Source organism: Melanerpes formicivorus, unplaced genomic scaffold, assembly GCF_026170545.1.
Source record: "Melanerpes formicivorus ecotype bairdi unplaced genomic scaffold, bMelFor1.0.p_v2 SCAF_61, whole genome shotgun sequence".
Taxonomy (NCBI): domain Eukaryota; kingdom Metazoa; phylum Chordata; class Aves; order Piciformes; family Picidae; genus Melanerpes; species Melanerpes formicivorus.
This window is the reverse complement of record NW_027142413.1, coordinates 2,865,096-2,882,300: the sequence shown is the minus strand read 5'-3', so window position 1 is coordinate 2,882,300 and position 17,205 is coordinate 2,865,096. Positions and strand designations below refer to the sequence as shown.

At 38.5% G+C, this 17,205-nt stretch overlaps 1 protein-coding gene across 9 annotated transcripts in view; it reads right to left on the bottom strand.

The window, feature by feature from the left end:
- Window positions 1–17,205, bottom strand: part of CTNND2 (catenin delta 2) — a 587,661-nt gene that overhangs the window by 89,568 nt on the left and 480,888 nt on the right. For all 9 annotated transcript variants that reach the window (XR_010990241.1, XM_068161999.1, XM_068162005.1 and 6 more), the window contains 2 exons: window positions 6,640–6,757; window positions 3,489–3,674 (listed from right to left, as the gene is read on the bottom strand). Coding sequence is in view for 8 of the 9 variants with exons in the window: in XM_068161999.1 (XP_068018100.1) it covers window positions 3,489–3,674; window positions 6,640–6,757 (304 nt within the window). In the remaining variant the exon portion in view is untranslated. The remainder of the gene's footprint in view (window positions 1–3,488; window positions 3,675–6,639; window positions 6,758–17,205) is intronic.

The following is a 17,205-nucleotide window of genomic DNA, read 5'->3' as shown; positions in this document are numbered from 1 at the left end:
TACAACTTTTACAGGTGTGTCTGTACCCTGTGCTTCACCTGACAGCAAAACTCTCAAGTACTGAAGGAATTATGCAGCTAAATTACTTGAGTTTTCATACTTGGGTGAACTCCACTGAGGTTATCTTTAAGTGACATTAATAATAAGCCCAAAGAAATGTTGGGTTTTATGTTTATGAAAAACTTCCAAGAGGTAACTAGGTTTGTATTGTCTAGCATGAACAATCTATTAAAAGTAGCCTGAAGCTCAATGCCTTCCCTTCATGGGACATCTGAGTGACTGGCTGCTTTTACATTTTTCTCAACTTCCATTTATTTGAGTTTTTCTTCCACAGATTTCCAAATCCATGGTGGTGTGCAGCTCCTTCAGTGTTCCAGGTATTGTAAACCATTCCATTGTATGAAGATCCCATAAGTACACCATTATTTACACACAAAACACTATCCATCATGAATGTGATCTTCAGAACTGTATTATATTTCAGAGCATAAAGGCTTCCCTGCTGAGGCACTTCACGAAATCATAGAATCACAGGATCATAGAATGGTCTGAGTTGGAAAGGACCGCTGAGGGTCATCTGGTACAACCCCTTCTGCAGTAAACAGGGGCATCCCCAACTAGATCAGGCTGCCCAGAGCGCTGCTGAACCTCACTTTGAATATCTCCAGGGATGGGGCCCCAACCAGCTCCCTGGGCAACCTGTTCCAGTGCCCACCACCCTCTTAGTAAAAAAACTGTTTTTAACATTCAATCTAAATCTGCTCTTCTCTAGTTTGAAGCCATTGCCCCTTGTCCTGTCATTACAGGCCCCCTTCAGGTACTGGAAGGCTGCTATTAGGTCTCCCCAGAGCCTTCTCTTTTCCAGGCTGAACATAAAGGAATGAGCACTCTAAAAATAGCATCTAAGGGAGAGCACTAGATCTGTTCTGAGTGAAGGAATGAGCAGCAGGTAACAGCTTACACACTGTAATTGAAAAGAGATTATGAAAGGCATTACTTGGAAAAATTTAAGTCAAGCAGAAAAACTATGAGATTCCTGTAAAAGAATATATTCAATATAGAATAGAATAGAATAAACCAGGTTGGAAGAGACCTTCAAGAATATGTAGTGAAAGGGCATGTGAAAAAGTTCTGCAGAAAGTGGTGATGAGCTTTGTTTAGATGGGTGAATTCTGACTAACCTGAAGAGCACATGATGACCCTATTGTCAGAGATTCTTACCTGGAAAAAGACAATTCCAACAGCACACCCAAGAATACTGATTTTACAGTAACCAGAGTATTCCTGACCATAATACAGCATAGAAGAAGAAGTTACTTCTACTTTTTATTAGTATGAATCTACGGGGGTACTGAGAAACTACAAGATAATGACTAAGCCAAAGATAGAAAGGATTTTTTATCTTTTTTAACATAATTGGACTAAGTTCCAGAATGACAGCAAAGTCAAGATATTTTTACAAAATAAATGGATAAAAAAATTTTATCTTTCCCCCTACCCTGGTTTGAGCTGTGTCTCGAGCTCTATGCAATTAATATAAAGCAACAGCTATGTGAAAATTGAAGGATCATGCATTAAGAGCAACACATTCTTCTGCAAAATGCTCACAAGGCTCCCTAAAACTCCTGAACTGAATAATAGCCACAGGTAACAAGTGGTATATGGCAAGATGGGGTACACTGTCCAGATAGAAAGGAGATGAGATGAAAGAAAACAAATAATCAGAAAAATATTTCTTGTATTTGTAAGGCAAAGTGGTCTTGCATGCTGCATGATTAGTTCTGAAGAGTTAATTTTATCTCCTTGACACAGAGAGGCCTAGTGAACATAAACCTGAAAAATATATCTACATTTTCACCTTTCTTTGGTTTTGAAAATGATATCAAACCTTTCCATTATACAAACTGATCTGACCATTACCATGCTGCCTACTCATTCTCAGAAATGGTTCATAGAAGCTGACAAAAGGTATCTAAAAGCAGGCAGAAGTACATATGCTGTAAAGGAAATCAGCCAAAAGAGATTAGTTCTTTGGCTGAAATGAGGAGAAAGATCTTTTATAGGGAACCTTTAAAGCTTGACAGGAACATTAAACATTCAGTAGTACAGTTAGAAGTATGAATCTTAGATCCAGAAATCACAGAAGGAATATAAATGGACAAGTTAAAAAAAGACTTCATGTAGTGTGTTCACATGAGTGTGCCAGTAAACAGCACATGAAAAGAGAAAGGTGAGTTGCAGAATGACCCATTCATATCTAGACATACTGGTTTTGTTCTTGCACTTGGAGTAACAGCAAGCATAGTGTGTGAGAACTGTTATTTCAGCAACTGGGATGATGAATGCTTTATGTGGTAAAAGTTTACTTTGGCATTTTTTATCTCACTGCAGCCTAATGCAGTAATCCTACCAAAAGGCCACAATAAATTTATTTCAGGGCTGCAGTGTTTAACTAGACGAGCAGGTGAAATTAAAGGCCTAATAATCATGAGCACTGCACTTCTCAGTAGGATTTCAGTAAGATTCAGTACCTGAATCTTAGCTTGTTGATGTTTCTATAACTTTTTCACATTAACAAAATTTACCTTTATGACCTCAGGGATATTTTCAATACTGGTTTATATAATTTACTCAAATACCTTGTGTGCCTAATTGCTTACTCATTTTTTTTTCTTTGAGCAATCTGAAACAGAATCAAATGGCAATGAAAAAGGCTAAATCTAGACAGGAGAGAGAGAACTAGCTGCTGCCAGCACAGGTAATTTGAAAAAGTTCATAAATGGGTAGCCACTCTCATTGCTCTTTAGTGTGTGGACTGATACAAGAACATCTTTTCTGGTAATAGCATTGTCAGCTTAAAATTTGAGGAATGCTGTTAATGATAAACCAAAGAGATATGTACACTTTGAAAGTGAACTACATAAACCAGCACCTTAACTTGAAGAAACTATCAAGACCGTACTTCTCCATCTTTGTTTGACAATGACATTAAATACATTAAAACCCTGCATTTAAAAAAACCACATTCAGTCATATTGCTCTTTTCAGTCCTGTACAATTTCCTCTCAACATGCAGAGGCATGCCTATGAAGCAAATAAGTATACAAATATAGGCCTGATGTTTCCTTGCATCAAGGGCTCTCTAGACACACTTGGAAAGTGCGGTGTAATAATCAGATTACATCTGAATACTAAGACTTACACTTTTCATTATAAATGGCTTCCTATGACACACTGAGCATTTTACAGTATTCATGGCATTCACTGTCTACTTAACACTACAGCTTCCCAGTGCTAGCATGTAATATGCAACTTTCTCAAGCAAACACATGAAACTATTCCAGAGCCATAATCTGCTTTAAGATCTCAGCTAATTATCAAGTACAATAGTTTCATATAATATGCATCGGGCACTTAGCTTCTAATATACTGCAATATCTAGATGATGGGCACTTCAAGTACTCGTAACTGCAAGTAGCTTTCATTACCTGATCTTGTGATTTCTTTTTCTTCTTCTTCTTCCCCCAGCACCCTGAACTCTCCGCATCTTTTCCATTGGCATCACCACAGAGTAATCCATCAAGTTCATCTGTTCCCATCTGCTGTCCCTGAGATGTTTCTGCAGCTAGCCTGTATGAGAGGTTCCTCAAAATGCACACACAGTTTTCAACGGTCTGAAAAGTGTGACAAAAACAAAAGCACACACACCCCCCAAAACCCAGAAAAAAAGTTAAAATCCTTCCCTTGCTCACTCTGTACATAAAGCAGAAGTAGTTATCATAAACCTTTGCATATACATTTTACCTGGACAATTATTATCTACTTGTTTCTGAGTGCCTCCAGGTAGCCACAATGGAAGATATCAAGAAACTTTTATGGGAAGTAAAAGTTACCAGCAGTTTGGACATTTTCCCAGAATTTATTTATTGTCATTCTGAATTTCATGCTGCGGTCCCATGTGAAACAGGAGCTGAGGTAAACAGTGAGCAAGGGAACCAGAAAATACACAGAATGCCACCTCAGTGAATAGAAAATACTACAACCACAAAATGGCAAGAGGTTCTGGGTTTAGTTTGCCTTTTCTCTTTTATTTAAACCAGAAACATTTTTTTTTTCTGGTGTAAATTCTATGTAAATCATCCAAAAATTGTGATCCAAGTTCTGTTTCACAAGTACTTGTGGCATGAACAGGTGATGTTTCTTGAGTACCAGAACTAAGACTACAAATCTCTGTTTGTTGCTTTTACTGATCTAGTCAGGCTAGAAGATACATTGTGGGCAGCCTTGCCCTTTCAATGGATATTTGTCCTTCACAGCCTTCAAGTAGCAATCCAGAAACAGAATGAGACCCAGTGGAAGAAATTCACTGACAATTCAATGTAATGTCTGGAAGTCTAAAGAAGTTCAGTTTAGACTTACTTGAAGCCTACTCTTTTTTTTTTGTCTTTTTTTTTTTTTTCAGCTTGGTTTGACTATCCCCAGTAAGGATACATGCTCTCTGGAGACAGGAAAAACATGGATAAAAAGTCAGTCTATCTTATTTCCATTGTTTCTAATGCTCCATGGAGACAAAAAGTAATAGTCACTACTTTCCAGCTCTGTTGCTTCATTAACCCAGAATGGAATTGCTTTGAGGGTTGTGGCTCTGTGTTACTCTGCCATATTCACCACTGAGGCAAAGACAGGGGGCTTCTTTTACTTTCATGTACTGTATGAGCTTATGCCAGGTATGTATTTGGCACACAGGTTTTGTGACGACATTAAGTTCCAGACACAATACTGAACTCAAGACTCGCCTAGGCAGGAATATGTAACGCAGATGAAAAACTACATTACACTTGTACTAATTTGACCTGGCCAGCCAAATACATAAACGTGTGTAGAAATACATTGTCTACCTCTTTGCTGTTTCGTTAGAAGTTCTGTATGTGAATTTTATTCACTCTTGGGAATATTTACTTGGGCACAGCCATAGCGTGATGAAGTTGAAGGTTGTTTAGAGCTCTAAATTTTAATTCCCCATTTTACAGATAACAGTTCTTGCACTTAAACCTCTCATTAAGTTGAAAACAAATAAGTCAAGGACAATGCTACCTCAGGCTAAAAACTGGTAAGTAAAATTCAATGCTCAAATGCAACTGATACCTTATCAACCAAGCCAAGAAATCTGGTTCTAGCCACACAGATGGACAGAATTCACTCCTTGACTCATAGCTTTGAACTTTCGAAGGTTTTTGTGCTGCTAATTCCTTTTCAATTCTCATCATAAAGGGACTAAATAATAGTTTAGTAGTTTTTTCTAATTTAATAGCTCAAATAAAAATGATGACCACTAACTTTGTCAGATTACATGTTTTAAGTCACTCATTTCAACCTCTTAATGTGAATTAGCATAGCTTTTTCTTGGTATGCGTTTTTACGAAACACTGATGCTAAGAATGTTGCGATGCTGCTAAGATTTATGCACTCTTCACCAACATGAGGAATGACTTTAACAACAACTCCACAAGTGCTTCCAAATCCCCCATTCTCTTACAGAGCCTGCAAGCACAGGAATGCCTTTTTCAGTACTTCAGTTTTTAGTCAGCAACACAATACAAAATTACCTAATCCTGCAATTGTCATGGCACCTGGAAAACAACATTCATTTTAAAATATGTGTCATAAGAGCACCATTTTCAAAATGAGATTTAAAAGTTTTTTACAGTCACCCATTTAAATATTACATTTAATTAAAATAATCTACTTTTTCCTAAAGATGCAAGGTGGTTACACAACTGTGTTTGGTATTCAGCAAGGTGGCTACACGATGATGCTTGGTATTTAGCTGCACAACTGCTGTATTTCATACGGTTAGAAACTTGCTAGACAGGAGGTCTAAGGGAGGGAAACAGGAAGAGTATTTTCTCTCCTTTTTTTTTTTCCTTCATATATGACTTAGGCTGCCTATTTCCAAGTCTGAAAGCAAAAGGTATTTGAAACTAGTTTTCTTCTTCTTCTCAGAATACCTTAATGTATTAGAAATCTTCCATTTGCAAATGGTCATGTTAATTAGGTAGTGTCTTTGGAAGAAGTATGTTCATATCCAAGTACTTTCATAGGAATAAAGTAATAAAAATACATCTTAAGAGAGTTGTTACTGAAAGCATTCTTTGATCCTCTTCACTGGAGATAACATGTTGGTTGAACTGAAAACTGCCTAATAATTGCCCCCTCCCCCCCACCTTTTTTCCCCCCATTTATTTGCTTGTCTTCTAAGTCTACCTCATTGTTATTAAATCTGTTTCATACTGGGTACTTAAAATCAATGTTAAGGTAAACCTGGTAGAGCAATGAGAGTTTTGCATGGAATACCATGTATTTCTTCTTCGTAAGCCAGTACCGTATTTTCTCCCTTAATAACTGAAGCGGAAGGATAACATGCTTACCTGCGCGCAGCACACAGGTAGACCCAAATCCAATACTTGGCACAGAAAAATACTCAGCTCAACAGAAATCAACAAAAAATATGGACTAAATTATGCTTTGCTAAAGCATCCCTCAAAATGCATTAAAAAAAGCCAAACCATGTCACTTTGTAGTCCTGATGTACCCTAAATACCTGCATTTTTCACTCTTTATAAGACAAAGATGACAAACCTTACTATCAATTTCACTGCTCCCCAGAGCAGACTGGATCACGTACAGCAATGCATCTGTCAGGCCATCACACTCCCTCATTCTTCTTCGGGCCTCTTCTCCAGCAGAGCTGACATTCCTGCAAGGGAACAGCAAGGGTCATCATCTCTCCTCCTGAAACCTCACAATTAACACAGAGATAAACCACACGTTTTCTTTCCCCTTTTCATCACTTCAGAGCTGTGAATAATGAAGACAGTTGTGAATGAGCTCGGGAAATGTAACACAGAGGGGAACAAATGGAAGTCGTTAGGTCCTCCACAAGAAGGGGCAGAGAGGCCAAGCAGCATGCACGACCTGAGCTAGAACACTCACAGCCTATTAAAATTTGGAGAAGGGCTGCTCACTTTTTCTTTCTCTTTCAAAAAGTAGATTTTATAGCAGTGAGAAAGTGTTTCAAAAATGTGCATATGTACATAGAAGTCAAGCTTTAAAAATCCCAAGAAGTTTTGCCACAGAAATCTCCTGGGATTTAAAAAGCCCCATACTTAAGGGTCTCAACCTGAGAGAAAAATATCAAAGCATAACATAAAACTTCTGATGTTCTCTGTTTCTCATTTTACAGGAATATTTCCTTTTCCCTCTCATTTTGAGAGAACATTGATAACTCCGTCTTCTCTTTACGTAGTTAACTCACAAGTTATTTGACATCATAAAATTTAAAAGGTCAGGTTATTATAGTAACTGTATTCCTCAGAAAGCCCTCTGGCTCTGTCTGAACCAAAATTTGCTGCATAACCTAATGTGAAATAAATTGCAAAATATTGATCCATAAAGAAACAAATATGTATGAATGAGCATGTATCAACAGATTCTATACCTGCTAACACCAAATCTCCTCTCAGAAAAATCACATGCAATTTTGCATAGCAGCTTTGATTTAGAAATCAATGAATTAGAAATCTCAGGATCAGAGCAAAGCTTTTCAGTCTCCTTTGATAGGGGCAGACAACTCCCTGCTGGCGTGGCTAATTTGTAGCTTCTCTTTCCCCACTAGTAAAGTTTACACAAAAGAACAGAGAAGAACACACCAGCCCCATACCAATGTAAGGAAATGGAAAGGAGGGCATTGGCCCTTGCATTTGGGAAGAAGGCAAGGCATTTTCTTCCTCTCATGCCATTTTCAATTTCCTTTGCAATAAAGATGGAAAAAGAATGAGAATCCTGGGAGGGAAGAATGAATTTTAGATGGAGAATGGTGAGAGGACTGAAGAAGAGGTTTGATTTCAATTCTTTCTGTAAGCACTCCATCCTGTTCTGCTGCTCTATCATCTAAAAAAACAAAAAAAAGAAGCATTCCTGTTCCCCTAAAGAATTTTCTTAATCAGATAATCTTATAATTGGACAATCCCTCAGTCCCTCCAGTGCAGGTCCATAACTGATCCTGTTCCCTAAACAACTATGATTTTCCATCTATACTTGAATACCCACACAGTCCTAATTAGTACTGCTCTCCCACACGAGTTGCCCCAATTAATTCAATACTGTTCCCTTCACCTCTGCACTCATCCTGACCAAAACAAACAACATGGACACCAAAAACCCCACAACACCTGAAAACCAAAGAAACAAAAAAAACCAAAGCAACCCCCAAAAAACCCCACCCACCACCACCACCACCAAAACAAAGAGGGTAAAAAAAGACAACCAAAAAACCCAAACAAACAACAAAAACCCAAACAAACCCCCCAAACAAAAAAAACCCAACCAGCCCAGGAGCACTAGAACTAATTCTTTTATCTCCCTAGCACAAGAGTGACAGAAAGTAAAATTATAGAGCATGGATTTCCTGTAACAGTGCCTTGAGCCTGTATTTGCAAGACTGGAGACTCTTGCTTAAAGCATATTTTGCGTAGACTACACCTGCAGTTCTGGAAGGGCAGCATGCATAGGAAAAGCTGAATCGTGGACCTGAAAAGTGCATTTCTGGGTGAGCAATAACAACAAGTAGGATTAGTGGAAATTCTGCTCTCCCACCACCCTCCAGGAAGATAGAGAAAGAGAGTTGTATCCAGCCCTAAAAGAATAACTGCAAAGTGCAATAGGAGGATGTTGAATAAGTGTTCTCAGCACATAACTTCTTTGGCATCACTATAAAAAAAACCAAAACCAACAAAAAAACCCCACCAACAAAACCCACCAACTACTAAATCCTTTTAGACAGAATCAAATATAACAGTCTGTACTAACAAGTCCAAGTCTGTACTAACATGTCCAATCTTCTTTATTATCTGCAGCTACATACACTAAGTATGATTTCAAAATATATGGACTCTAGTACAGCCAAATGCATGCCATGCTCACTCTCCAGAGCCTGAAGAGACTGGCAGCCTCTCAACTCCTTTCCAAGTTCAGCAGAAACACCTCCTTGTCAAGACAGCAACGCAAAGAACCTTGTAGTCCCTGAGTTGTAAGTTGTCTGCCTCATTCATTTCCAGCCAAACAACAAATATGAGGCCTTTTTATAAAGTAACAGACACACTAGGGGCACATCTTGTACAGACAATGCATTTCTTTGCCCTGAGTGGAGAAACTGTCTAGTTCAGTTCTTCTGTTCACCTTCTGTCTCCTTTATGCCCCAGTTTCTTCTGTAATCAAGAGGTGGACATACCCAATTCCCATGACTGCTTTCCCTTTTTTCCCCCAAAAAAATCTCTGTGTAATTTCTGTACTGGCTCATAGCTACGACAGACCTCCTCAGAACTGGAGTATTTATTTAGTTAAATGGGATATGGCTTAAAACCCAATAAAATGTCAGACTTGCACCAGCATTTTAGCAGAAATAATAATTGGGTTATTTAATAAGAAGTACATCCTATTATTTAACTATTCCTATTTCACCTCTGTTGAAGGAATCATTAATTAAGATCTTTCAGAGATGGTCTCTAATATCACTATGTTCAGGCTATGTAGCTCTGCAAAAGAGAATCAGGTTCCAGATTATGTGAGCTGCCAAATAAAACCTGCTGCCATCTTAATTTTCTTATTTCTCATTATTAACTTGAACATGCTGTAGCTGTTGGTGTGGCAGGGAGTATGACATGGTTTGTCATTTGTGAATTTACAAGTCACTGGGCAGCCCTTAAACTGGAGCATTACTAGTATCTACTGTCAGTAAATTGTCCCACTAATTAGCACCTATTTCTCCAATTTCGGTCTCCAAAACAATAAAATCTGTTAAATGTAGTGTAAATAATAACAGGTAATAAAAGACATTTAAAACCCCCCCCAAATTCTTTCTCTACATGCAATCCCCTATACGCTGTCTATTTTATTTCTGTCTGATGGATGAGGCATTCTCTTCCAGGGTTCAAGCCTTGTCTCTGTGTTAGGCTAGGATACCCTGTCCCATCACAGACTGCAGTGAATGATGATGACTATCTGAGCCACTCTGCAATGTCCCAGGTGACCCATAAGAGCTATTATTTTTTCTGTGTACTTCCAGCTGTTTCTATAAACATTCAGACTATTTGCTGTAAGGGTCTAACAAGGTAACCTAGACACCAAGAAGCATCACCCTAGACACCAACAAGCATCATACACATATCCAGTACGTGTGCCATCAAGCAGTCCTTGACAACTACAATTTTAAGGACTTTTTTATAATGCAGTAGGCTTTGCGTCACATCAGCTTATCTAGAGGTATTCATTGCAGCCTTTGGATCCATGGTAAACAGGTTTGCTGTAGTAGCTATAGTTACCGCTGTAACTTTTAAACAAATTCTGCTTTTTTTAGCAATATTTGTACACTACATTTTTTAAATCATCTCTCACTGCTGAAAACAAAGCTAGCTGGTAAGAGCAGCTACTTCTCAGACATGCAAATATAAACATGGCAGTGAGACAAAAAACCCCAACATATTCTGCAATTAGTTAAACATCTGACAGTCTAATGTGGATAAAGTGTTGGTTATTAACCTTTCTATTAAATGCTACGACAATGTGATTGAGCTTTCATTATTCAGCCATATCTTTCATTTTCAAAACAAGAGAGCAATCAGCCTACCAAGACAAGCGCTCAACAGGTTGCTTTTACTGCTGTGGTTCTGCATGTGAAAACCTGAGGCTAAATTCAGTGCTTCTAATGACCACTCTGTGGGATCTGTGAAGCAATTGTCTTGAAAAAAGTTTTTAGCTGTTCTGATATGTCTTGAAGAGATACATGGTGGAACAACCCCTAACCTGCAATAAGCATCTTAAAATAAATTTTCTAACACTCCCCTCCCCCCCCCAAAAAAAAGACACAATTTATGACAAAATATTTTTGGTAAGAGCTCATGGTATAATCAAACATAGCCTCATCTCAACAAAAAATAAATTCTAACGCTCCCTCATTCTTTCTACACCTTTGCTATGTGTTTTCACTTGAAGTGCAAGTTCTAGGTAAACACAGTGCACAGTATTACATAGAGTGTATTCAAGGAATATTTTCAATTGTGCTACAAAAGAATCTCACCTGCAGAAAATTTCACATTTGGTATTCCATTTAGCTGACATGTAGCATTTTGCTTCATAAAGATCCCTGCACTCATCAACGTTCAGCTGTTTGTGCATATACCGCTTCTAATGCACTACCTGCCGGGAAAGTCCGTATGCCTAGTGCTCAGTTGTTTGGAAGGGCTGAAGTACTGTGCCACTTACTACCTTTGGGAAGAAGCTGCTGTGGTGGAGACTCTGAAGACCATAATGAGAACAGTTTAAAGATGTAAATGTGATGAAATTTCTCTCCATTTATAATTGCAACACTGCCAAATGGAACTCTACATGTGTTAAAGACCTATTGCATGCAGGTGGTGTGATGGCCCAGGTCAGCAGCCACTTCTGCCCAGAGTGCAGCAAATATAGAGGTAGGGAAGGAAAAGCAGACTTCTATTTTCATCATTCTTTCCTTTTTCCTCCTTATCTGAGGGAGCACAATAAACTAGCCAGTCCTAACATGTTCAAGTGGCTACAGTTTCCACTGAAAAGCACAAGGTTGCATGCCTTTAAGTAAGTAGGTACCAGGCATTATTCAACCATTACTTCAGCTTCAACTTCTGCAGTACTTAGTATCATTTTGCAGATCTTAGAGACCATCACTTTAATCTCTAATGCTAGCACCTGAAATATTCACTGTTATCATACCTACCAGAGTCATGATGAACAGGCTTTCACTTTTAAGCCACTTTGGGATCTCATGACCAGAAGGATATAAATACAATAGTATATTGAAAAAATGCTATAAAAATAGCAAAACACAATGGACATAGGAACAAGATATGCTAGGATGAGTCAAAAGGGCTGACACATAATCCTACCACTTTGAAGATAAAATGCATAAGCCATAAGTATGTTAGATAAGGGACAGATTGATTGGTGGGATTTATTTTGCTTTAAAAAAAACTATCTGACAAATACACTTTAGAAAGTATAAGCAACCATGGGAAGATGGATAGATAGTTGTTAAATAAAGGAAATAAATAGTCAAACGTCACACTGGTGGGTGGTCACCAGTAGAGTGATTATTCATAACCTATCAGAAAATTTACTGAAGATGTTAAATTATTTAGAGTAATAAGGAAATGCTAACAGGGAAGTACTGCAGGATTAATTAATGAAAATAGTTAATGTACATAAATGTAAAGTTGTGTACATGAGAAAAATGTCTCACATATTCCTGATTTTACTTACAATATGTTGGGCTCAGAACTGACCACGGAACCCTCAGAACTATAACAGACATACATGAAGAGGTAGCTCAATACTCAACAGCGGCTAAATGAGCAAGAAGGACAGTAAGGCATGTAAGGCAAGCAACATAAGCTAAACCAGAGTATAACACTGTATGTACTGTCTTCATTGCAGTGCACAATGCTGAGCCCCTCATCTCAAAAAGGATACAACAGAAGTGGAAAAGATTCAGAGGAGAGGCACACACTTCTACATTAGGAAGAATGCAGTAATCCAGAATGTAGCAGGATGAATAAATGACAGAAAACAAAAGACAGAAAATATAACAAAACCCCATTGTGGTGACAGAGAAGGTGGATAGAAATCAGCTTTCAATTTCAGCTGAAAACTGGGTGTTGCCAGATGGAACCAGACAAGGGAGACTTAAAACAGAGAAGGGATAGCAGATGAGCAAAGTTGAACTGTAGATGTTGTGCCCGAAAGAACTTCTTGCTGACAAAAATACAAACGGCCTGAGAGGGAGGTAAGTTTACAGAAGAGGAAACTATTAAATTGTATTAAAACAAACAAAAATCATATCTGTTTTAGGAAGACTGGGAGCCAGCAAGTGGTTGGTATGGCAAAGAGGATAAGCAAACCTGAAAATGTGCCAGCCTCACAAACACAGAATCCTGGATTGAACTACAAAAATTGCTTTAGGTCTCTTCCTTTGATATTTTGTACATATGAAACACCAAGGTGCCATTCAGTTTCCCAGACAGAACAGGCAATCTGAATAGCTGTTCAACAGCTGGAGAATAAAAAGGACCATTTCAGCAATGGCTTCTGAATCAGTACTCAGTGCTGATGGTCCAATGGACATATACTTCCCAACTTTTGTTACTGTGCAGTAATAAACATGGCTGAAAATAGAAAAGAAAGGATGTTTATAGTCCAAAGGGATTTCTGGTCCCCCACTGCCAGTACTGGAAGAAAGCAAGATGCCCTGCAAGACACAGTAGAGCAGCCAGTGAAGATACAGAAGCTGGCTCTGAAAGAGCTACAAGAATACTGCTGCTGGCTCACCAGCTTCTCATTGACTGCCTCTCCACACAGCTGACTAACCTACCACAAATGCTGGTACAATGTGTTGTTCTTTGCACACAAAACAACTGTTCCAGCATTAGCTCAGGCAGTTCTGTCCTACAGAATTACTTGCCAGAGGATACTGAAGCTTTTAATATTTGTATAGACTCAAATGCCACAGGAAAACTTGTGGAGAAGGATGCCACTGCGACTGCTAAAAGCAGGCATCACCTGTCCATGCACCCTGGTTATGTGCTCAGGTCACTGTGAAAAATATCCTGTCAGGTGCTTCAGTCCTGTAAAGTTGTTTATCCATTTTTTCCATTTTCCTGATCAGCTTGTTATCTTATTAGGAACAAAACCATTGATCACACATAAATAGCTTTCGATTTACCTCATTCTACCTATTGTTTATCAGATAATTTTCTTCAAATGCCTAAAAATTGTTCAGGTTTGATGTTCCTAATTGCCTTCCTCTACATTAACTGTTTAAGCAATTTCTAAAGTATTAACATTCAGGTTATTTGTTCATCATTTCTATGTCTATTTATGCCTTCCACTAAAAGATCAAGTCTGTATTTGTCCTGTGAGAAAGTCTCTGTCTTACATGAGGAGCTGCACTGGTAAATATACTTCCAATATGTAGATAAATAGTCCCCTTTTTATTTTTTGTAGGATGTATTCTCAAGAAAAACTTGTCATTACAAATTGGCATTCATAAGAACGATTGAAAAGAAGCAGGTGAAATGCTCTAGGGTTCAGAATAAGCATCAAGGAAACATATTGCCTATAACAGAGACTAATTTACTAAGTGTTTAAAGATATTGTTCTGACTGTGAATATCAGTATGTCTCACACTGCTGAGAACACTTTATAATATCCTTTGAATGTTATTTCTCCAATATAATTGTACTTTTTTAAAGAAAACTCACTCCCCTTCAGTCACAATTGTAACAACTGCTAGGGAATAGGATTTTCTTCCATACCTGAAACTTGCGAAAAGGAATTTATCTAACTCCATGTAGTATGTGAAATTTCTTTCCATCCTCTATGTATTTGACCTTGTCTTAGCTTAAGAACAACTAGCACCAGCAAATGAAAGCAAAAAGTCCTGGTTTTGACAGTTCTTTCCCCTTGAGTTATTCCTAGCATAGCTTCTGTGCTTTTCAGGGATACACATGAGCCTCTTTTCTACGCACTGAACACCTCAGCTGATTATGATGGGAGTGCAACTTGAGAATACAACATGGGGCCAAAAGGTACTACTGACCTGCTTCCAGATTTTCCCCCAAATGATTAAGTGCTAGCAGATATGGCCTAGCTGGAAGGTGTGTTTGTTTCTAGAATAACAGTAAAGGCCCAGACCATCACACACAATTAACACTTAAAAATAAGCTTGATGCAGGTTGGACAAGTGGAAGCCTGGTGTAGTGGAAGGTGTCCCTGCCCATGGTGGGGGTTTGGACCTAGATGATCTTTCAGATCCCTTCCAACCCAAACCATTCTATTATTCTAAGAAAGTACAGGTGTTGCAGGGAAAACCACTCTATTAATTTGATTCAAGTATAAATCCAGTAATTTTACAGTCAATTGGGCAGATAATTGTAATCCAAAATAAGCAGGAACTTTTGAAGTGGTCTCAAATAAAAGGAGATCTCGTAGTCTGACAATTTACAGACATGAGTGCATGCCTATGCAAACATGAAAGCCACATCTTAAGAAAAATAGTACAGCTTATTTTATACCTATTAAGTCAGAATAGCATCTGTATGAAGGAAAACTAGTTTAAATCTTTGGACGGGATCTCATGACACTGTCAATCTGGGTTAGACAAGCATTCTGCTTGGTGCAGATGACAATTCAGACATGACATTCTGGCTGTACAAATATTAAAATAAGTAATGTCATTACAGATACACTCTGGATTCCATTTTGACACAAGATCCTATTTTTCATGTTCCAACTTTCATTTTTCCATTTGTTATGCTGATTTTTAACTTGACGCTGTTGTCATTAAACTACAATCGAGTTTTAGATAAGGTGTTCACAGATTCACAGACTGCATTGTGTTGGATGACCTCAAAGGTCATCTTGTCCAACCCCTATGGCATGAGTATGAAAACATACTGGATATTCCTGACATATACTTTGCTAGGCACCTAAGTTCAGTAAGCTTGTTTGCACGTACTCTTGATTTTGAACCATTTAAATGCATTATTATTAATGCTTTTAAATGTTCAGTGTTATAAATAAAATATTGGAAACTTGGTACAGCTCTTTTTCTCAGGTTTTAGAATCAAGTGAAAAAATAATCACCAAAATCAGACCACAAACAATGTAAACAGTTATATTTAGTAGAGTTATCAGGCTGAAAATCCTATGAATAAAGATTAGGTTCCAGAAAAAAAACAACAACCATGACTTGCAATAAGCAATCCTATCAACCTGGAGGAACAAATCAAACAAACAAATAGAATCATGATTGCTTAAGTAAGATGATTCCATCAAACTACAAAACAATCTCTCTGTCACATCTGAGTTTCAAGTTGTGAGAGACTAATAAGTTTGTATCTCTCAGTGTACTCAACAAAGATAAAATCACTTGCTGTTTGCCCAGACAATATGTATTGGGCAGAGCCACTAAGGACTCTTGGAAGGTGCAAAGATAACATTGCTCACTGGGCCACAGCTGGCCTACAACAATGACCCAGCCATTCACGCCTTCAGGGCAAGACAATCTCCACCCATCAAGTACCCTGGGCAGGGTGATGTGTAAGGAATGTGGAGGGATTGTCTTGAGTGGAGACAGGGGAGATGGAGATCCCCCCCCCCCCCCCCCTCCAAAATCTTGCCCAAACACACAGCAATACACAGAACCTAAGGATTATTCCCTACCCCTGGAATTCCTGAGGGACAATATTTGAATACATACCTAAGGACTAAAAACTGTATAAAAGACTGGAGCAACTACTGGGTTGTAGAGAGAAACAGAAGAGAGAAACAGAGGAGAAAAACGGGGAGAAAAACGGAGATGAAGGAAAACACAGGAGACGGGCCAGGCCGCTGAGAAGAGAAAGCCGGGACAATGCTGCTCCGGAGAAAAGAAGCTGCCCGGAGGACACAGCTCCAGGCAAAGCCTCAGCACCCTTTCTCTACAGACCCAGGCTGCCCAGAGGAGCCTCAGCACCGTTTCTCTACAGACCCAACATCTCCTGCAGCACCTTTCCTCCACAGACTTTAACTGTCTTGGGGGGGATGAGGGGTGTGGTAATATAATTCCTTTCCTCTTCTCTCTCTCTTCTCTCTCTCCCTCTCTATTTTCCCCCTCTCCCCTTCTTATGTCCACTTTATTTCTGTAATAAATAGTCTAGCTGTTGATACTTTGGCCTCGTTTGTGCCTCTAATTTCACAACACGGGAATATTTAAAAGAACTGTGTCTCTGGACCGAGACATTTAATGTCTCCAGACCTTGACACAAGTGCCTTCCTGCATCTATTTTACAGTCTTGAAAAAAAATATATTATCAGCTCAGAGCCTTTAGAAGAAAGGATGGTAACTCAGCTTTGGTTGTAGGCTAATCAGATGAGCACAATTAATGACAACACCAATCGGTGCATTAGATTATTAGGTTCATCTCATTCTGATCAGCTACTTAGAAATTTTAATAGAGAGGACAAGAAGTCACAAAGCAGAACACTTAGAAAGTATGAAATACTACTTCGAATGAAACAATTTAAATTACAGCATGGTATAGAGCAGTAGAAGTCAAACGCTTTTCAACTGTGTGTCTG